General features: G+C 44.1%; 1 protein-coding gene across 1 annotated transcript in view; it reads left to right on the forward strand.

Annotated features, from left to right (window-relative positions):
* Window positions 1-16776, forward strand: part of SLC7A14 (solute carrier family 7 member 14) — a 110576-nt gene extending 93800 nt beyond the window's left edge. The window contains exons 6-8 of the mRNA XM_032341415.1: window positions 611-819; window positions 3114-3991; window positions 15746-16776. Coding sequence (XP_032197306.1) covers window positions 611-819; window positions 3114-3991; window positions 15746-16068 — 1410 coding nt within the window. The 3' untranslated portion in view covers window positions 16069-16776. The remainder of the gene's footprint in view (window positions 1-610; window positions 820-3113; window positions 3992-15745) is intronic.
* The last annotated feature ends 6291 nt before the right edge of the window (window positions 16777-23067 follow it).

The following is a 23067-nucleotide window of genomic DNA, read 5'->3' on the forward strand; positions in this document are numbered from 1 at the left end:
GTTCCATCCCAGTGCCATAATTTGTTTGTTGGTCTGCTTGGCTCCTGGCACTGAGCTGCAGAGAAGAAATGGAAATATGAGCCCTTATCTGGGTCACATCTTTTAAGTGGCTATGGATTTCCAATCACTTATCTTTGGAGTTTCTATCTCTGGTGTTCAGGGTGAAAGGGAGTATATAGTTAAGACTGTATAGGACCCTGAAAGTATAAAATAAATGAGAGTCTGGGTTATGTGGGCAGTGTGCCCATGGTCACTGCTAGGCCCTGGCTCCAGTGCCTTTGGCTGCCATTCCTTCCATCTGGTAATATCTGCCCTTCATTGGACTGTCAATGTAGTTCTGCTGTTGTGGGGCTTACATACCTGCATACTTACTCCTCAGTTATGAAAGGGCCCGAGAGATACTGAGGATCATCTCTCCAAGACCACTAAATTCTAATGGGAGGAGAAAATACTGAGACCAAGAGCTCTGGAACCCAAGTGACTGGTCTAAATTAAGGGCATATGCCAGGAAGTGGCAAATCCAACATCCAGATCTCTACTCTCCTGTGGAACATCCATCCATGCTGACCATCCTCTCTACCTCCAGCCATGCTTTCTCTTGTTTTAACAGGTGAGCATGATCTTAACTCTGATGGTGCCATACAGTGCCATCGACACGGAGTCCCCGCTCATGGAGATGTTTGTGGCCCATGGGTTCTACGCTGCAAAATTCGTAGTGGCCATTGGGTCAGTTGCAGGACTGACAGTCAGCTTGCTGGGCTCCCTCTTCCCAATGCCAAGGGTCATTTATGCCATGGCTGGTGATGGGCTCCTTTTCAGGTAAGGGCTATGCTCCATGAAATGTATTCTATTTTGCCATACCTGTCCAGGGATAATGTCACTCACAGTCAGCCTGACTATAATTTTTTTAAAGATTTTATTTATTTATTTATTTATTTGGCAGAGAGAGAAATCACAAGTGGGCAGAGAGGCAGGCAGAGAGAGGGGGAGAAGCAGGCGCCCTGCTGAGTAGAGAGCCCGACTCGGGACTCAAACCCAGGGCCCTGAGATCATGACCTGAGCCGAAGGCAGAGGCTTAACCCACTGAGCCACCCAGGTGCCCAGACTGACTATAATTTTGATGTGAATGTAAGTCACATAGACTATGGAATTTGTCACATACCCTAACAAAGAGTTTGAGTGAAAGGAATATAATCCCTGAAAGGGTCCCTCAGTTTGACTCTGGGTCCCTCAATCTAGCACAAACTAGTATGTACCCTTAACTGCCCCATCCCTCTTGTTCAGCATTGTGTGTTGCTTTGTGAAGATTCTGGGTGTCCAACTGTCACACTGGGGTGGCTTCCAGAGGGAAGGATCCCAGGAACATCTCAGGCCTGCCCTCAAATTGAGGCCTGGTATTGCCCATCTCTCCACAGCCCCTCTGAAGCCACAAACATTCCAATCTACCATCACAGGGAGGATAAGACCATTCCGAAGAGAGCCTAATATCAGTAGCAACAATGGCTACCATTTATTGAATATTTGTGTATCCTAGGTGCTTTGTACACAGTATTTCAGTTAGTTGTCATAATAACTCTGTTTTGCAAATGAATATAGAAGATGAGTATACACAGGTGAAAATAACTTGCCCCAACACCCAGTTACGGAGTGGGGGGCCAGGATTTAAACTCATGACAGTCTGACTCCAAAGACCAGATTTTTAACTACACTAACATTGGCCATGAAGTGGCCAATCTGTCCATGGACACAAAGGGAATGTGCCCCACCTCTTGGTTCCCAGTGCCCACCATATGAGGACATGCAGTGAAGGCATTCTTCAACTGCACCAAGCAAGGAATAAAGCATAGAGATCAAGGAGCTCTCAGGGGTATGGAGGGATCTCCTCAGGGACTTTCTGCCATCAGCTGTCATCTTCTGCTTCATTTCTTCTGCATACCCTCAAAGTCATCACAAGGTCCGAGCTGCCATGTTTGGGAGCTGGACTGATCCAGAAGAGGCCAGTTATCATGGAGATGTAACAACTTCACACATCCAAAAGGTTTTTCTGCTCTCAAAGAAAGTTAAGTGGAAAAATCCCAAGCTCAGCCAACAGTCATGTGTAAAACACAAAAATAAGGGAAGGGAACCTGGATGGCTTAGTCAGTTAAGTGACCAGCTCTCAATTTTGGTTCAGGTCATGATCTCAGGGTTGTGGGATCAAGCCCCATGCCATGCTGGGCATGAAGTCTGCCAAGATTTTCTCTCTCCCTCTCCCTTTGCCCCTACCCTCATTCACACTCACTCTCTCTTTCTCTCAGAAGGAAGGAAGGAAGGAAGGAAGGAAGGAAGGAAGGGGAAAAAGGAAAAAGAAAAGAAGGGAGAAATGGAAGAGAGGAGAGGAGGGAGGATTAGGAGGAGAGTGAGGAGGAGAGCAGGAACCAACGTAAGGCCCACAGGAACTACTAAAATAGTACCTGCCATTCATTCACCTTTGTTGGTCTTCTCCAGTTGGTAACTGGCTGGATTTAGCTTCACCTATGAGCACATGTTCTGAATTGTGCTGTTTTGCCAGCTAAACCCCTGCACTTTCATTATAGAGCAGTGCTTCTCAAGATTTGGCATAAATCAGAATCCTCAGGAGGTTTTCTAAAGTATAATTTGCTAGGCTCCATGCCCAGAGATTCTGATGTAGTAGGTCTCTGGTGAAACCTGAAAATATACATTTCTAATAAGCTCCAAGGTGATACTGATGTTGCTGATCCGTGGACTGACCACACTGGGTAACACAGGGAACCCCAAGCAGGTATGTGAATTCTCCATCCATCACTTCTTCCTAGGAAAGCTTGCACTTCAATTCAGGTTTCTGACATACTTCCTAAACTCAATCAACCCTTCACATCACATAATGAAGTAGGAACTTTAATAAAGAAGTTTGCCTCAAAACCAAGGCATTCAAGTAAATTCTTTTTAAATTATACTTCGAAAACCAAATCCTACGGTAGGAATAGGAGCTGAATTGAAACCAGTGAATCCAGAAGTAAATTGGAGGAGCAGGACCAGGAGGAGTTAAACCACGTTAGAGTCTGTCACCCTCTGTAACTCACTGCTAACCCTCTGCTTGCCCCTCTCTCCAGGTTCCTGGCTCACGTGAGCTCCTACACAGAGACGCCAATGGTGGCCTGCATTGTGTCAGGGTTCCTGGCAGCTCTCCTCTCACTATTAGTCAGCCTGAGAGACCTAATAGAGATGATGTCCATCGGCACACTCCTTGCCTACACCTTGGTTTCTGTCTGCGTCTTGCTCCTTCGATACCAACCAGAGAGTGACATTGACGGTTTTGTCAAGTTCTTGTCCCAGGAGCACACAAAGAAGAAGGAAGGCATCCTGGCTGACTGTGACAAGGAAGTTTGTTCTCCTGTGAGTGAAGGGGAAGAGTTTTCTGGCCCAGCCACCAACACATGTGGGGCCAAGAACCTACCATCTCTGGGAGACAACGAGATGCTCATAGGCAAATCTGATAAGTCAACCTACAATGTGAACCATCCCAACTATGGCACTGTGGACATGACCACAGGCATAGAAGCTGACGAATCTGAAAACATTTATCTCATCAAACTAAAGAAGCTGATTGGGCCCCGTTACTACACCATGAGGATCCGGCTGGGCCTTCCAGGCAAGATGGATCGGCCCACGGCAGCTACAGGGCACACGGTGACCATCTGCGTGCTGCTGCTCTTCATCCTCATGTTCATCTTCTGCTCCTTCATCATCTTTGGTTCCGACTACATCTCAGAGCAGAGCTGGTGGGCCATCCTTCTGGTTGTTCTGATGGTGCTGCTGATCAGCGCCCTGGTGTTCGTGATCCTGCAGCAGCCAGAGAACCCCAAAAAGCTGCCCTATATGGCCCCCTGCCTCCCCTTCGTGCCTGCCTTTGCCATGCTGGTGAACATTTATCTCATGCTAAAGCTCTCTACCATCACATGGATCCGGTTTGCAGTCTGGTGCTTTGTGGGTAAGCAACTTCCTTTGGAGCCTTGAGCATTCCCTCTCAAGGCCTTGAACGGGCTTATCCCAAAATTACCTCCTAGCTGGACTAGGTTTCTCCATTGCAAGAGAAATCTGGCTGGTTCTACGGACACTTGCTTTCTGCATTAGAGTCAGTAAAGCCAGTTATGCCCTTTCTGCCTGTTAGGGTCTTGGTCTTTGGTTCTGAAGAATGATGCTGATCAATCCATCACTTTCCATCACCTCACTGAATACCATTACCAGACATTCTTTTTATGGATAATTAATTCCATAAAAAGTCCACTTAAAACGAATCCACATAATAAAGAGATAAAAATAACACAGTAAAAGTGAGAGTAGAAATGTTCAACTGGAATTCTACCTTGGAAACTAAAAATTATGAAACTAAAGTTTAAAAAAGCATTTTTCTTACATTGGACAAAATTAAATTAAAACACCAATCATGCCCTAATTTCTTTAACAAGCAGAGTATGAATTAAGTGTGGATTTTTTGGCATAATATTTCTGACTAAATTATACCATTTCACATCCCCACTTCATATTGACTTTTATAAAATATCAAAGACTTTTTCATTTTTTCCCAAGATTCTTTCTTCATCCTTCAGATATTCTAGTCATTCTCTTGGGAAGCACCTATCATGCCATCAGTCTTACTGATTTTCTCTTCTCCTGTTGGTAACTGATGTAACTCTGCCAGCTCCTCGACCGTCCACAACTTTGGGTGTAAATCAGAAATGCTCTCTCCAAATTCACATTTATTGCCTTCGAAAAGTCCTGCAGCTTTCCCAAGATTTTTAATCTCCTTTGTGGCTGATTTATATTATCACATGTTTCTCACACCTAACAAGCACTGATGTTCGTGAGATGGCTGGGGATTGGTGCTCATAATAAGTTGAGAGGGAGGTTTAAATGAAGTCTAACTTGAAAGTTCCTTAGTCACCCTCTTGAAGTTCCCTACACAGATTGTAGCCCTGAAGCCCCGTCCTCTCCTTGAAGTCAGGAATATGGGTGTTGAGCACTGCGTCCTCGGTGCCTAGAACACAGCATGTGCTTAATAAATACTCCTCTCTGACTACTGTTTCGATGAGAAAAAAAAACAACAGAATAGCTGGAAAGAAGCATGAGGAGGCGGAATTTAAACTGTAAGCCTGGAAGATAAGATTTACATAGAGGGAAGTAGGGGAGAAACAGTGCTCGGAGGACAGGGCTTTGGTCTTCCAGCAGATTCCTCACTGCTGAAGACCAGCCTGTGTCTTCTTGTAAGCATCCTGGCCCAACTTTTCACGACTCTAAGTCTCATCCTTTGTTAGGCTTTCAGAGGAGTTCTTGAGAGAACCTCACTAACTCGTCAGGGTTTTAACTACTTACATGATTTATTCATAGTTTCTCTTCTCCATTTAAACCTATTTCTATTGGAACATGTAGCTAACCAATGGAAAGATCTGACTAAGAAGGGAGAAATGTTTCACTCATGTATTTGTCAAATGACTGAAGGCATAGACATGAAGACACAGGCATTCATTCCTAGAGTGTTAAAGCTGGAAAGGACCTTCACTATCTAGTACAGTGTTACCCACAGAGTGGTGACCAGTCTATTGATAATATTTGGGCTGATTTTAGAGAGTCTAGGAATGAATTTTTTTGAGTTTTTAAAAATATTACATAGTTATTATACATTTTCACACATACTAGAAAAAATATATTTGCTCACACCAATCTGGTAATTATTTTTAAATTTAAAATGAGTCAAATTAAAGAAAAAAAATCAGTACTAGTACAGGTGCCATGATTCATAGTAATAATTAACACTTAATAATAGCCCTTAGCACATACCAGCCATTATGCAAGGACTTTCCTCACATTAATGTATGTAACCCTCAAAATGACCTTCACTTTACAGATGAGGAAGCTGAAACATTTGACTGAGGTCACATAGCTAGAATTTGGTAAAGCCAAAATTAACAGTCAGGTGGTGTGGGTCCAGGGATCGTGAGCACAGCCACTACACTAAGTATGTGGTATTGAAATAATGGAAGTTGGAGAAACACCAACATCATCTATCTCTCCCCACTTCTCCATCTCTTGGTTTTACAGATGACAAAACTAAACTTCCAGAAAGTTAAATAACATTCTCAAGGTCAACAGGAATAATGGGAAGCTCTTGACAAGGCTATTACTAAAACGCAGTGTCTCCACACTCAGCTCTGCACCTGGTACCGCCCCACCACAGTGCCCCTGAGCATCCTCCTTATTGGAGCAGAAAGTTTGATAAGTAGTTCCTGCAGATTAACGTCTAATGTCAGGGCTGACTCCGCAGGTGCACAACCTCTGCACACAGGGCCCCACATTTGGTCTAATGTTCTGCTGCTGCTGCTACTTCCTTGAATTCTTACCAAAATTTTTTCATCTTAACAACTTTTTCCCAAGAGGCTCTATGATCTCATTTTGCACTGGGGCCCACAAATTACATTACCAATTCTGCATTGTATCTGTGTTTTCTGGAGCACCAGAGGCATTTTGCAAAAGTGGTAAGGTGGTGGGGATCCTTGCCTTTGGAATCAAACCACCCAGGTTCAATCACAGCTCTGCCACCTCTGTGTCTTGTGACCTTGGGTAGTTCACTTAGCTCCTCTGCGTTTCAGTTTACTCATCTGTAAAAAATGCAAATAATTCACTAGTCTTGATCTGGTTGCTCTTTGAGGCTTAGATAAGAAAAGGGATGCCTGGGTGGCTCAGTTGGTTAAGCATCCGACACTTGATTTCAGCTAGTCTCAGGGTTGTGATCTCAGGGTTGTGAGGTCAAGCCCTGGACCGGGCCCCATGCTGGGTGTGGAATCTGCTTGGGAGTCTCTGTCTCCCACTCCCTCTGCCCCTCCCTGCCTCTCCCCTCCAAAAAAAAAATAATAATAATAATAAATAAATAAATAAATAAATAAATAAATAAAATTTTAAAAGAATATATTGGAGAAAGTGATACGGATTATTTTTCTCCCACCCTTCTTTTTAAATTCTAAAATGATTCATTGTCCTCCAGACTTGCTATCACATGCCAAAATACAGCATGAACCTGTTCTGACTCAGGTTGCCCTCCCAGTTATCAGGCAGAAGAAAACTCCCAGAGAGCCTTTTGCAATCTTGCTGATAGCATAAACTTCAAACCTGTTCCAGAAACGGATACTCCCTGACATGGGAGGAAATCACCCTGCAGCCTGGGGCTGCCCAGAGGGCACAGGAGCTCACAGCTCAACAAGTACCCAGCTGCTAGCCACCAATTTCCTTAGCATCATGGTCTTTGAAGACTGGTACATGAGTAAGCTTTGCCTAAAACAAAAATTCTCAATCTCAACTACACAGCAGAATTGCCTGACTGCTGAAATATTCTGTGCCCAGGATCCCCCCCTCAGAGATTGTCTCAAGTACTGGGCATTTTTTAAGGCTCCCCAGGTAATCATGAGCAGTCAGGTTTAAAATGATCTAGAACAGTGCTTCTCAGAGTTGGGTCCCCGACCAACAGCATCAGTATTACCTGGGAACTAGTTAGAAATGAGATTTTGAACTCCACCGCAGACCTACCAAGTCAGAATCTTGAGAGCAATTTAGGTTTTAACAAACCCTACAGAGTATTCTGATGTATGCTCAAATGTGAGAACCACTGACCTAGAGAGAAAAATAAGAAGATAATTAGTAAGCAGGGTAGATAATTTAATTATAAAAACTCCCTGTTTTCCAAAAACAAATTTTTGCCCATATAAAATATATCTATCCCACAACCCCATATTGGCTTATAAAATTTTCAGTGCTCTCATAGAACAAAGATTCCACCTCTAAAATTCTGAGTCTCCAAAATGTCAGATTTTTCTTCCTAATTTCTCTATTCATAGTATAACTTTCCTGGGGAGAACAGAAGAGATATTTTTAAATGGAACTTCTTATGAAACAGCAGCTACTTTTTTAAAAAGATTTACATGGTTGAACTGAGTCATAACTTGATAATCTTCTTGGGCACATTTTTTTTTTTTTAAACCAGGCTTCTCTAAATGAATCTTAATTACAACATTTTTCTAACAATGTTTTGCTAAGCTTTTGACCTTCAGATGAGCACGACTCATAGAGTAAAATAAGGCACAAGTCCCAACAAGATGACTCAGCACTTGTTTCTTTTCCTTCAGACAAGAGGAATAACACAAATAGCAAATGTTTGATAATCCCAACAAAATGAGCACAGAGAAGCCTGAGTTTTCCTTTCCTCTGCTGATGTGTTTTTGTAAAAGAACACCTCAAGGGGTTGGGCAGAGTCTCAGGGAGTCTGAAGCTAGCAGTGACCAATGATGACACTACTCCGTGGCACTGTCCAGCCCTACGGTTCCCTGTGGGACTTTGTTAGAACGTAGCCATCTGGTAGACCAGCTCATGGGCCCCCTCACCTCAAGGGCTGCCAAGTTCTTGCCTGCATTTTTTCGGCCCCTCTGAGAAAGCAAATTCCTGTCTATAGATGTAGAGAACAGACAATGATTTGGCAATGAACCTCATAAATCCTGTACTAAGACATAATTTCCAAAGAGAGGACATACCTATGGTCTTTACCTTTGCTATCATTTGAAAATCCTTTTGGAAATGGACTCAAAGCAGCCGTTGTCAAGAAGGGAAGAGGAGGGAGGAAGGGGGCTGTGAACTGGGGGCAGAGGGCATCAAGACAAATCAACTCCTGAGGATATGTCCCATAAATAAGCTTGAAACTCTCCCTGTAGGCAGACGAGAAAACAATTGGCAACTTCACCAAATAAATGATGCTCAAAGGGGGAAAAAAATCATGAAGGCCGGGATGAGGACGGTAACATAGCCAGCGCAACTGGGAGTGTGGAGGGGATCCCGCTACAGTTCAGGCTACCTGCTGGACGGGGCTGCGCATGGAGGAGGGGGCCTGGGGATCTCATGGCTCTATGCCCAGCGGCAGTTGCAGGGATGGCTCTCCTTTGAGACAAAGGAATGAAGGGAGAGGGGGCCTTGGCAGAGACAAAGGTCCTGGGGCAGGTGTGTGCAGCGTGCCTGGGACACAGAGCCATGACACAGTGAGCCCTGGGCACCTTTCCCTCAAAATCATATTTGTAAGATTCATCCATGCTGTAGGTTGTGGTTAAGTTGTTGGTTCTCCTTGCCCGGCAAGCCTTCCCCCGTGAGAATAACACACTGTTCTCGTGCTCATGAACATTTAGCTGGCTTCCAGTCTGGGGCTCTCACAAATGGAGCTGCTGTGAACATTCTTGTACATGGTGTTTGGTGGACACGTGGGGTTTCTGTGGAGTCAGATGCGGAATTGCTGGCTTGGATTACTGGGTTTTTAAAAATATTCCTTTACAAGCTTGTATTCTGTCTCCTGGCCATTCTAGCCCCTCAAATTAAAAAAAAAAAAAAAAAGTTCCCCAGTTCCATTTTGCGGATGGGAGACTGAGGCATAAAGTCATGTGACTTTATATTTGATCTGTGGCAGAGCCAGGGAGAGAGTCTCCAGCGCCCCCCAAACCCCCATTCAATCCAAACCTGCTCCTCCTAGCCACACCAAACTAAACAAACCTTATTGTTATTCTAATCAACAGGGCTTGTGGCGGTATTTTAAAAAACTAACCAGCAAAGTGGGAGTTGGTAGGGATTGCAGCGGGTGGGGAGGACACCTTCTCATCACCATCCCGTCTTCCTTTCCGCACTGGCAAATGTCTGTTTTGGAAAGCTGATCCCGGGGTAGTAAAAATAAAAAACGCTCTGCGCATAACAAAGTGCCTCAGTTATCTGCAGCGGGCAGGGCTTCCTGCTGGAAAGTGAGCCCCAGGAAGAGGCCGCTCCACCCAGCCTGAGGTCGAGGTCGGGTGGCCCTCCTCCTCTGGCCACCGAGCCTGTGACTGTGTACAGAGGACAGGAAGCTCCCAGGGGACTCTGGAGATCAGGCAGCTGCTCCTTAGCCAGAGTTCAGGCCAGTGGGGTCCGAAATCTGCTGTTACTGTCCATCTCCAGGTCCCCCCGGGCTCTGTGCAGAGCTGAGCTTTTGTTCAAGGTGTTCCCCCTTGACCACCTTGATCCCCAGAGATACCTCCCCCCTCCTCCCAACCCTCTCACTTGTAGGTTTAGGGTCATTTACTTAATTTGCCCAGGTGGATCCACACAAGCAGAGGAAATGGGTGTGTTGCCCACCCCCCCACCCCCCCACCCCACCCACCCCACTCCCCTCATGCTCAGGGATCCCAGCATCTGAAAGCAAACCTGGCATTTCTAACCCTTCCTGGCGGTGCCTGGGTGGGTTGGGAAGAGCCATCAGTTTAGACTCAGGAGATAGAAGTTCCAGCACCATTTCAGTCACTGATTTATTAAACAGGTCTTAACCTCTCTGGGATGATCAATGAGAAAGGACTTTTCTACAAAGGGTTTTACGATCACAGAGTGTTCTACCACATAAAGAAAGCCCATTAAATTGCCAAAGGCTTGATTCTTCATCTTGTCTAGCCTGAGTCTCTCTTGGGCACGTTCTCTATCAGAGAATATCTGTCTGGAAGAAAAGCCAAGGCCGCCTTTCAGGTATTTCCCTTCACTGCAAACAGCCTTTCACTAGACTCATTGCCATTACCTCGGAGAAGGCCTGGCATTCGGCCCGTGTGCCTGGAGAACAACCATGTCTGTTTTTCAAATACTGAAACCCTTCTGTGCCTACTGCTAACTAGTGGGTGCCCTACGTCTCTGTTCTCCCTAACTCAACAACTCAAAAAAATAACTCCAGCCCAGCCGGAGGGTCTGCAAGACCCCCTGCAACACAAAAGCTAATTCCCCTCTGATTTTTAACACCACACATGCCTTTTGCGTATTAGAGCTAAAAGATGTATAACTACAAAGCAATGGAGTTGAGTTTTTAAGGAACAGCAGGATTAAATATGCAAATATCAATTAGCCTTCTCATTCTTGAGGCATGGTTCCAAATGACTTCTGCTTATGCGGAAAGCAAATCCTCTCTGAAAAGTAAAACTTTGCCGTGTGTAAGGGTTTATGAAAGAACATGATGCCCGTCCCAGTGACAAATAACAGTGCCTGAAAACTATATGAGGCAGTAATAGTGTCACTGGAGTGAATCTATAGTCTCATAAAGTGAAGAATTAGAATTTTTCCCCACGTGCTTAATAATTCAGGGAAATTTCAATAATTCTGGATATCAGAAGATACTAAGGAATTATTATCAGTGTTTAGATGTGATAATGATACTAAGTTTTTAAGTCTATTTTAAAGATACGTACTTAATTATTTACAGATGAAGCATAGGATGGAAAGGATTTGTTTCCAAATGATCTAAAAACAAGGACTCAGGCGGGTGGGTGTCAGGCGGAAGCAAGTGATGAGTATTTGGGCTTCTTTATACTACTCTCTCCACTTTGGTACACGTTTGGAATTCTTCAAACTAAAAAGCCAAGCAAAATTGTTTTCAATCAGTCTATTCCCCCTGGCCAACCCTGGTAGGTGAGATACACCCTGGATGGGGACCCAGGGAGCCCCTAAGAACTCACAGTCCCAACACCATCCGTGTTGCTGTGGAAAATCTTTTTTTGTCCTATACCCCCGTTTCCTGTTTCTGAGACGTATGTAATCCTAACCTCCCCACTCCCTGCCCCCCCACACACACTCACACACTCTCACACTCACACTCACATGCACATTCCCAAACAGGCTGGGAGGAATCTAAACAAGATACCACGTATAATGTTTTGAACTCCTTGGGAGAAAGATACAACATAAATCACGCATCATGAGGACCTCAGCACCCAGAAGTGTTGTGTGAAGTTGGGTTTAGATGATTCAGAATTCCCAGAATCCCCACAGATTTTTCAGAAACTACCTCATGCTTAGTTTTCTAAGCCAACTGAAGAAAGAAAAAAAAAAGAAGCAGAAACAAAACACCCTGCTGCTACACAGGAGGCTTTTAGCAGCTCTGTTTACTCCTCCGACACAAAGCCTTTGTTTATGTGTGACAGATGGTCGTCCATGCTTGTCTCCTCGCTCTCTGCACCTCCCTTCCACCCTCCCTCCCTCACTTCATTTGATCCCCTCTGCTGCTTTGTGCTCCTCCATTTTTCCTTTCCTCCAATCCTTGGTGCCTTACACCATTTTCCTTGAACTTACTCAAGGGCCAACAAGAAGCGTCAGGCAGAATGCCAGTCCTTTGCCCGGGCTGACCGCTGGCTGTGTGGCTTCCACCAGGCTGCATGCACACAGTCACTTCTTGGTTCAGACCACTCATGTTTTAAATATATGTGTATATATATATATATTTAAATTTATTTATTTGAGATCGAGAGAAAGAGAGCATGGTGGAGAGAGGCAGAGGGAGAGAGAGTCTCGGTCAGGCTCCCCACTGAGCACAGAGCCTGACCCCGGGCTCGCTCCATCCCCCCCGGCCCCCTCCACCCTGAGATCATCACCTGAGCGGAAAGCAAAGAGCCAGATGCTCAGCCAACTGGGCCCCCGGGCGCCCCGAAATATATTTTTAAGGACAAAATAACACCTTTGAAATTATAGGAGGCTCAGAGCAAACATTAAAAGGCCCATAAATACTTACACGACAGATTTCCATGAGTTGCTTTTTCAAAGTCATCATAGTCAGTGCATTCAGGAGCACACGTGTTCCTCCAGATACCATCATTCCCCAAGAACAAAGAACGAATGCAGCCATAACGCCTTACTCAGGGCATACTGTGATAAGCACAGTCCGTAAGCCGGCCTGCAGAGCGAAAGTGTGAAGGACCGGGCTTACAAGACTCTTCTCTCTCTCCGTGCGAATGCTGTTTCAGCCCTCAGCCTGCTTCTTTTTTTTTTTTGTAAAATGAAGGTACTCAAACAGATCTAGAGACTCTTTCCAGCTCTAAATATCTAGGATTCTATGAGGCTCTTCGAGAATTTCCATAAATCAGTCTACCTGACACCACCACACCTGGTGGGGGCAAGGGAAGATCTGTCAGAATAGATGTCAGACCATCTGGAGTGATGACCTGTGTGATGGCAGAGCAGAGAGCTTAGAGGCAAAGGCGAAAGAAAAGAAAGAGTATTAAGTTCAATAGGGAAATAACTCACTTATAAATAGGGTCTGAGAAGGGGGTCAGATGGAAAGAATTGATATAATAGAGACAAAGCAGGAAGTGGAGGCAGGATTTGACCCCTGCCTCAAAGCCTATGGGGAAAGATAGCAAAAATGGGCAAAAAGAGCTGTGTGCCTGTTGATCCCACCTGGTCTCCTGAAATTTATTCTCAGGTCTCAAACATGCTTCCAATAGAGGCATTCTCCAACCAGGAACATACTGTCCCTTTTGGAAGGGACCTTAACATGATGCCTTGTCCTACACAAGGGTAATAACTATCCCCCATGGCTACTCCCCCCACCTACACACACACAAGAAAGAGTAAAGATCCATGTTCAGAAAAATGAAGTCGCTATTTGAGAGTAGCTACATCTGCAAATGATTAACTCTAGGATTTATTACCAATTAGGACTATAAATCTCTGCTTACTTTGGCTCCTAGAAAGTTGATTTCACTAGGGGATGGGGCAGGGGGTAAGGAGAAAGTCATTTGAAACAGAGAGGGAGAAATCCAAGTTGAAAAAGACCCACTTCAAATTCAAAAGGAGCAGGATTTCTCAGGCACCAAAGAGGGAAACAGAACAGAAGGTGACCTTGTGGTTCTGAGCAAACAGCTGTGCAGATGCCTGCAGGGTTAGCAAAGTCAAAGGGATGAGTGCCACTCAGAAGAGGGATTCTGGGGTTTGGAAGGGAGTTGTGTAACTGAGTGGCATCCAGTGGCCAAGCCCTAATATAGCCAGTGTAGACAACAGAGTACAGGTCTCAGGAGCTTTATGCTCCTGGTCTGAAGGAGTCCCAGTATTGGCTGCCCATTGGACTCACCTGTGAAGCTTTAAAACATACCCATGCTAAGTGAAATAAGTCAATCAGAGAAAGACAATTATGTCTCTCTGATATGATCTCTCTGATATGAGGAATTTGAGGGGGGGGTCATGGGGGTTAGGGAGGGAAAAAATGAAACAAGATGGGATCAGGAGGGAAACAAACTATAAGAGACTCCTAATCCTAGGAAACAAACTGAGGGCTGCTGGGGGGTCAGGGGGTAGGGATAGGGTGGCTGGGTGATGGACGTTGGGGAGGGTCTGTGCTATGGTGAGTGCTGTGAACTGTGTAAGACTGATGATTCACAGACCTGTATCCCTGGGGCAAATAATACATTATATGTTAATTTAAAAAATAAAAGATATAATGAAGAGGGGAAAAAAATAACCATAACTATGCTTCGATCACACTGCAGACCCATTAAATTAGAATCTCTAGGGGTGGGGCTTAGGTGTAAGGGCCGTTCAAAAACTCCCCAGGTGGCCCTCCAGCTGAAGTCAGAGTTGAAAGCCACTATTTACCCATTTCATCCTCATGGCAACCTCATGTCATAGGTGCAGTGACTATCATGAAGAGAAAATGAGGCACAAAGAAGCTAAGTAACTGGTCCGGGGTTACATGGCTAATAGTGATGGAGGCAGGATTTGAACCCAGGGCTCACACTCTTAATCATCATGCCCTATGACCCCCCCAAGGCTATGATTCTCAGCTATTTTAAACTCTGAGCCTCCCTGAGCTTTTCAAGATAGAAAATGGGGGTTGTTGAACAATGTTTTAATTTTATTTATTTATTTATTTAGAGAGAAACAAAGCATGAGCAGGGGGGCAGAGGGAGAAGCAGAGAATACCAAGCAGACTCCGAGCTGAGTGGACCCTGAGATCACCATCCAAGTGGAAACCAAGAGCTGGATGCTTAAGGGACTGCCCCACCCAAGGGCCCCTCAAACTATTTTTATACTTAATCACAGAAAAATTATAATAGAAATGAAACATTAGCCCTAATTAATGTTCCATATTGCCTAGGAAAACAAGTTTCTTCCCTTGGCTTGGAATGACATCAGCTAAGGAGGTTGCACTGGAAATTTCATGCCCATCAGAAGTTCTCACTCATTCATTCATTCAACAAAGATTAAGTGCCAGTTTTCCGCAGAGTCTTAAAATAGAAGCACCTCCCTGGGCAGATAATCACACCGTAGGCGTTCCAAGGGCCCTAAGAGTGGCAGGCAGCAGACCCTTTGAGAGCGAACAGCTCTGAACGGCAGTAATACAATACTCCTTTGGTGAGTGAAAAATGGCGAAGTAAACCGTGGGGCAGTAGAGGTGCACTGCTGGGTGGGGGGATGAAAGATGGCGCCCCTAACGGGGGCGAGAGGTAATAAAACGCTGCAAGAAGGTTGGGGAGACACTGTGGGCGATTCACAAATATTTCAGTCGGGGCGGAAAATGCAAATTCCTAGTTGGCACCTGCATGAGTGTAGTGATACAGGGAGGTGTGGACAGGGGTGACTAGAGAGTCCACATTCTGTCTAAACAGGCAGCTGGCGCTCACCTCCCGTCACACCTGCCATATAGGCATGTGGGAGTAGGGTCGTGAGACCCTCTGACGTTTTTTAGGGGAAGCTGTAAATACGGGTCGCTTCATGCCAGACAGCCCAGTTTTTAAATGACACTTAGCTGGAGTCTCTTCCAGACACGATGTAGACCAAAGAAAACACATCCACCGCGGACTCCGCTTTCACCACTGAGCACACCCTCCGCTGGTCCCGTGGATCCCCGAGCAACTGCTTACGGGCCTGTGCCTCTCCCTCCCTGCAGGTATGCTCATTTACTTCGGGTACGGCATCTGGAACAGCACCCTGGAAATCAGCGCGCGCGAAGAAGCCCTGCACCAGAGCACGTACCAGCGCTACGACGTGGACGACCCCTTCTCGGTGGAGGAGGGCTTCTCCTACGCCACGGAAGGCGAGAGCCAGGAGAACTGGGGCGGGCCGGCCGAAGACAAAGGCTTCTATTACCAGCAGATGTCAGATGCCAAGGCCAACACCCGGACAAGTAGCAAAGCGAAGAGCAAAAGCAAACACAAACAGAACTCAGAGGCCCTGATTGCAAATGATGAGTTAGATTACTCTCCAGAGTAGGAGTAAACACACAAGAAACGTGTAGAAACGGTGGTGATTCCTTTTCAGTAACTTAAACCGTGGGCTAGAGGATGAAAACATTTTTGGCTCTCATTTCAAAAATCCAGCCTTCCCCAGAGTCAGTCCCCAGTCATAGCCTGTCATTTGCTAGTTTTGCTCTTCCGGATAGTTCTGTCGAAGAGTTTAACCTGGGTTTCATCACTGATCCCCTTGTTTAAAAAAAAAAAAAAGAAGAAGAAGAAGAAGAAGCTAAACCAGAGGCTGCAAGAAATTCTGTCTTAGGTGTGACCATCAGAGCTGATGGCGGCAAGTGTTTCCTAGGCCTTTGCTTTGCTGGTTGAATCTTTTTGCTTCTTATGGAGACCCCAGAAGCAGGGGGCTCACTTTGGGGGCCACCCTGAGGCTGCAACTCCTCCTGGAGATGTGCCAAAGCAGGCGGGTGTGGGTGTGGGCAGGTGGACGTGGGCACTTTCTCAGCAAGAAACGTTTGGTCTGAAATCTCACAAAAACGAATTCATGGAGAAGACACAGGCTTCTTTTTATTCACCAAGGTTCTCCCAATCTCCAAACTCTCACTTTAGGATCCAGCAAAGGTTAGGGACTCTGAGACCATTTCCCCCAGAGGTCTGAGAGCTACCCTAAGTCAGCCTTGCAGATCCAACAATGTGGTAAGAAGCACCATCAAAGCACTACTTGAATGCCCAGGAATAAAAAAATTTAAAAATCAGCAAACTATCTCTTGCAGTGAAGGCCAGAAGGGCACTGGCAGAAATTAACTCTCTGTCATACCTTTTCTTTTACCAGCCTCTTGGCTCCTGCTGATATCATGAAAGGGGGCAAAGTCGGAGCATGATTTCATGGCATTATTATGCCTTGAAGAAGTAGGCCGTTTGTTTTCTAATCGGATAAAAATCTTTACAAGAAGAAGTGACCCAGCCGCTGAGATCACATTGCAAATTCTATTTCAGATTTCCAAAATTATAAATTGCGTAGTTTGTTGAGATTGCCACCGCGTGAGCCGCGGGGGCTTCTCTGAAAACAGAACTGTTGAAGCTCAGCTTGTGAGGTAATGGCATTCCAAGAGATCACATTTCACTTCTGAACCTTACTCTCAGATATGAGTAGCTTGCTTTTAGATACGTATTTTCTGTTCTTCCCAGAGCAGGTTCACCGAAGCCCAGAAAAATGCCTACCTGGTAAGGTCTGCATCAGGCCCTAAGAGGGGCTCTTAAAGGAATTTTCTTCTAAATAACCTAGGTGAGAGAATGTGTGGCAGGAAAAAAAACACACGGCTTATCAGTTCTACTCCTGGGTCCCCGGGATTCCCAGGGCGGCCCGCAGTCTTGCACGCGTCAATGCGAAGGCACGGTGGCAGTCAAGCTACAGTCTTTATGGGGGTTTTCTGAAAGGGGCGCAAAATAACAGATTTCTTGTCCTCCCTCTCCTGGATCTAGTACTATGCCAAAAGTTTTCTAGACTACATCAACTAATGTGAAGTCTATTCTTTGTTGAAAGGTTGAGGTTCGTGCCATCTTGGCATACCTTAGGATTACAGACAGGAGGCAGAAGTCCATTTTTTCACTCAGTGAACAGTGACTGAGACTGTATCAAGTGCGAAGCAATGGGAATAGAACAAAGTGTAATATTCTGCCCTTGGAGGCTCCCAGGGCAGGGAATGAGCAGCACTGGCATCTGACAAATGCAGATAAAACCACCAAGCCTGACAACCCTTCCTGGCTGATGCCCTGGGCTTTAATATAGAATAAAATAGAAGGTCAATTGAACCTAGTTTTTTTTCTTTTTTAAACATGCTTTTAAGTAAATTGCATATTGCACCTATGGCCAACGAATGCCAGTAAATTCAAGTAACACCTATTTTCTAGAACTTCTTTTCCATTCTTCTGTATGAATTGTTTAGAATTCTGGTTTCCTGGGGTCATTTTGTCAATGTAACGCGTGGCAACACCATGTTTTTTTCTTCCCTAAACTTACCCCTAAAGATATAGTGCCTGGTCTGTGAAACACACCCTTGGGGATGAACTATGGATGAATTATCAGTAGTTTTTGGTGAATACAAAGTTTTGAACTAGTTTTGAGACTCAACAAGTCTGCCTAAACTAAATACAATGTGTGAAGCCTGAAATATCCAGATAGATGGCGGGGTGGGGGGGCTATATTCATTAAAAATGTTCAAAAAGAAATATGGGTGTAAAACAACAAAATCTTAACGTAGCTGAAAGAGCTCCCTTTCAGTAGTGAGTGTTAAGTATTAAGGTCACGATAGTTTGCTGGCAGTTGTATGGAATTTCTGTAGCATGAGGAGAGAGAATACAGAGTGAACACCGTTGGTATTGATTTTGCGAAGACTCTATGAACTCTTCTGGTTCTGGAAACATTTCTCCCAGGTTGTATCTCCTTTCTATAATCTTGGTCTCTTTATTTCTCTAAAGTTAGTTTCTCTAAAGTTAGTTTTTCCCTAGCAATCTTAGTTTAAAAAAAAAAATTAGTATGATAGAGAAAGTTTTTTTTTAAGTAAATTGACATGTTTTTGTTCATGTTTCCCAGCCTCTATGAAATGGTCCCAGGTTTCACAATGCAGTTTCAAATACTGTCAATTACTAGCATTATTATATTAGTGTTTCCTAGCAATTTTCTCAAGACCGCGTTAGTGGAATCACATTAAAAGTAAGATCACCTTATAATTACTGTAGAAACTTAGCCTTCTTGAATGGGTCCAAGGAAGACCTACATTTTATTGAATTCTTTTCTCCTGCAGGAGCTTTTCCAGGAAGGTTTCATTGTGTGAATTAGTAGTGTGAAACCAATTATGAACTTTTTTGTAATTGTTTTCAATTTATTGGTACCCTGCTTTCTTTCAGAAGGATTTCAAGGTGGCTATTAAAAAACATATAATGCAAAAATAAGCGAGGAGCTTGGGTAAATAAAAACAGAAATAGAAAGGATAAGATGAGGCTAGAGTGTGTTCAGTGCACAAATGCAAAATCTTGATATGCATTGCTAAATTTGCCAATGAGGTAGCAACTTGAAAAACACTGAAATTGTTGGGAAGGACAAGACAAAATACTCCTGCATGATAAGAACAAATCTTTCCCCATGAGGGCAGAGAACAGCATAGATCATTGAAACCCACATACAAGCTCCAGGCTTAGATTTTGCCAGCTCCCCGTGCCTGGCATAGAGTGGGTGTTCAGTAAAGTATCTGATGATCAGATGGATGGCTGAATGGACAAATGAAAGGAAAAGGAAATATCACCTATTCAAGAATGTTTTGTGGAGTCCTTATCTGTGCTATGGTCTAAGACATCGGAGAACCAGGACATATAATATATATCAGTAAAAACCATAGAGAAGGTGACATGTAAGATGAGGGAGTTACAATGTTCAACAAGAGTTCAAATACAGAAAAGACCTCCTTCCGCTGGGAAAAACAATAGCGAATGTAGTCCTTGCGTGGAGCCCTGTGGAATGGGCAGAACATTTCCCTCAGGTAGAAATGGGGGAAAGGTTTGCCAAGTGGAGAATCAGCATGAGTAAGGCAGAGATGGGCTGACAGCGGTCTCTGACTAATAATGTGTACTGTGCCTCCTGCATGGGAAAGCAAGAAGCTAGTTTGAAAGGAGCTTATGATATACGCATGGTTGAGCTATGGAACAGTAAGAATAATGCTGAGAGGGTGGCGATGGCTTATTCACAGACAGACTTGAACAATGAACTAAGCTGGCTGGCTCTCCTTGGGTGGGGAGGCACCAGGGAAATGATGAATGTATGAATCAGGGAGGACTGGGCTTTAGGAACCCAGGGCAGTGGCTTCATCCACTTGTGTAAGGACCTAACAGATCACGCACACACTTCAAATAGATTTAATATGTTAAAGGGGAAAAAATATCCAAATTTTAGCAATGTATGATTGATTCCTCTTTTGAATCCTGTCTGATTTCATCCTTAACCTAGGAGAAGCATAGTCATTTAACATGTAGACAGACAATACCAAAGTTGTTCACAGCCATTTTAAAGTTTTCAACAGTAACTTTAAACAAACCTATTTTTTTCTAGCTAACTAATCTAAAAAGTAAAATCTCAGCTCCAGATTTTACTGAGCTTGAGCACAAGGCCACTTTGAACTGGTGAAAGGAATCAGATGATAGAATTCAGTGAAGAATCCAGTTCTACGGCTTGGTCACTAATGGCTAATCAAATGTCTACATCATGATCATGATGTTAGATATATGGGGGGAGGGGAAGCTGTTGAGATTAACAACACATGTCTGTACATACAAACCCAGCAATTACTGGGAAACAAAACACAAGCTCCTGCAAAGAAATGTCTTTCCCCTGTTCTCCTGAAAAAGACTGATAGACTTAATTTCCTTCACATCACATTTGTTGGAAGTTTACAAGGGCATACCTTTTCTCTGCATTATAAATAGAAGCTACAGGAGTATGAGAATCAGCCCACAAGACTAGTAGAAATGCGTGTCCCCTCTCCCCCGCTTTTACCAGGCACGGAGATGACCGTGGAAGCTCATGGGTGGTCAGCTACAGGTTCACCTAAGTTTGTATCTCAGAACAGAGAAGTCAGAAGTCGGGGAGAATGTCCCAATCCTGGGCTGGAACCAACTCACTGAATCCAGGCAGAGTGAATGGCCTGCTCTTGGATGTAAGCTTTCAGGCTAGCAAACAATCCAGAGATGGCCTTAATTTCTGATGCTGGTGGGGAGCAGAGGAGCGAAGGAAACACACACTAGGGGTGCATGATAGCACTCCATTTCTATGCCATGTGGAACAAGACTAGTCAAAGGTGTTTCTAACCAACATTTTCTCGGAGTCTCGGTTTCTTCTGCATGCTTGTATCTCCCTGACACCGAGGACCCATTTGTCTTCAAGGGTCCTTTCGAGTCCCCAAGAGAGAGAGAGGCACCCACTGCTAAACACAGATGGGCTGGCCGTGAAAGAGCCAGTGCTTGTCATTAAAGAGCAGGCAAAGCCAGGAACCACATCCCAAACTACAGGAACCCGGATGTTGTTCATTGAAGGGTGGACTTCGTATTTCCCAGTTCCGTGGTGATGGGGGGCATAAAGGCCCCTTTCCTGTACATAACTGTTAGTGCTGTGTCCATTTTTCTCTCTAAGACTCCAGGAGGAGAAGCTATTGTAATTCCTTTTTCTCCTCAGGAGCTACCGCTTTCGAAAATGCTTTCCTCCTCTTGCTTGGCTTGACTAACACACGCATCATTCTGAAATACCTAGGCAGCTGCCTTTTGTCAAAATTATCTCTCTTAGAAAATGTCCTTTTTTTCTTTTAGGACTTAAAGCCCAAAAGGGATTAGTGGAAGTTTTGCAGCCCACCAAAAGTGAACGTAATTCTGCAGTATCAACTAAAATAGTGTTAGAAACCATTAAACAGTATTCCACATGCGTGGAATTACGAAATTCGCAGAGAACGTTCACAAAATCAGCTTTGGGTTTGAAGCCTTCCGAAAGCAGGGAGCTGTAATTCCTTACCCTCCAAGAACTTATTAGTACATTCTGGTACAATATGGAGAGAAAATGGCTTTGTGTAAGAATGAAGAAACCGGGCAGCCTAGATTTTTTTCATCAGGGACCCCCTCTATGCTTTCTTTCTATGATGCTTTCCTAACACGGACACTGGTGACTTTGGCTTTTAAAGAGAACGTGGGTCATGTAAATTTCCCTTGAAGCACAGACTTTGAAGGACTGTGTTCCTTCAGAGAGTGAGATGAGGTGAGTGCTTCTTGCACATCTCCTGGTGGGTATCGGCAACTGCCAGTTCACGGGTCTCACTCATTCATGCTCCTGGAAGCAAGAAGCTACACCAGAAATCATGGACTCCCCAAAGCAAAGACATGCTATGTTAATGCTACAATAGCGCATAAATACCTCAACTGTCTGGGCTGATAGAGGAGCTGCAGGTTTGAAGAGAGCAGATACTGTCCTCCTCCATGTAGTCATACCATCTAACGACAGGACTCAACATTCTAGCTTTCTTCACTGTGGAAAAGAAACGTCACTGTTTAATCCGTATCCAAAGTTCTAAATACAGCTTGTAAATTTTACTGACTTGTTTCCTTTTGTTGGGTCCTTGAGAAGTACAACTTGCTTTTTGCAGATGGTAATTTCTAGTGTCTTTCTCTGCTATATTTTTTGTTTTGGGTATGAAATTGCTGTATTTGTTAAAGTTTGTTCGTTCTGTGGTTTTTAATTCCCATTGGTGCACTGTACAATGGGGTGTTGTAGTGTATCATCAAGAAAGAAATAATATGCCGATATGTTATGGAGTGTGTTTTATTTTCAAATGACTCTGTGGTGTTGATGATATATTGATTTACCAAGATACTAAGGGAAAATTCTAAATTTACCAAAATGTGTATATTTTAATAAATGTGTAAAGCTTTATTGTGTGCCTTTAAATTTAAAAATGGGTTATAAAGAAAGTCAGAAACAAAAGTGTCTTACTATAAATCCATAGCAATGTAAAGCTTTTACACAGAAGACTACCAAAAGAAAAAAAAGAAAAGAAAAAGGAGCTTTCCCATATTTTGTTGACCTTACCCAGTATCTGAAGTCTGATATTTTCTTTCCATTCTAAAATGGAGAAGAATAAGTGAATCTTGCCTTAAATGTTTCAATTGTCCTTTGTAGAAAAGCCAGATAAATGAGCTCATTTCTTTTGGAACTAAGTGCATTACTGTGGAAAATTCATTTTCAGAATAAAAATATTTTAAAAATTACAGCTAATTGACTATTAAAATTAAAATTTGAAGAAAGTCAGTGCTATCCTACCGTTTTAAATTCACTTCATTTCCATGAAGAGAACAGAAGTTCTTCTTTAGTGGACTCTTGGGAGAACAGCAAGTGACCGGATCTCCTTTTGACCATTTTCTTCTAACATGGTCCCGGACTCTGTCAGGGACCCCCTCTACACTGCCTCCTGAATGACCCCATTCCCAGTGCCTGCTC

This window comes from Mustela erminea, chromosome 1 (assembly GCF_009829155.1).
Source record: "Mustela erminea isolate mMusErm1 chromosome 1, mMusErm1.Pri, whole genome shotgun sequence".
NCBI classification, from domain to species: Eukaryota; Metazoa; Chordata; class Mammalia; order Carnivora; family Mustelidae; genus Mustela; species Mustela erminea.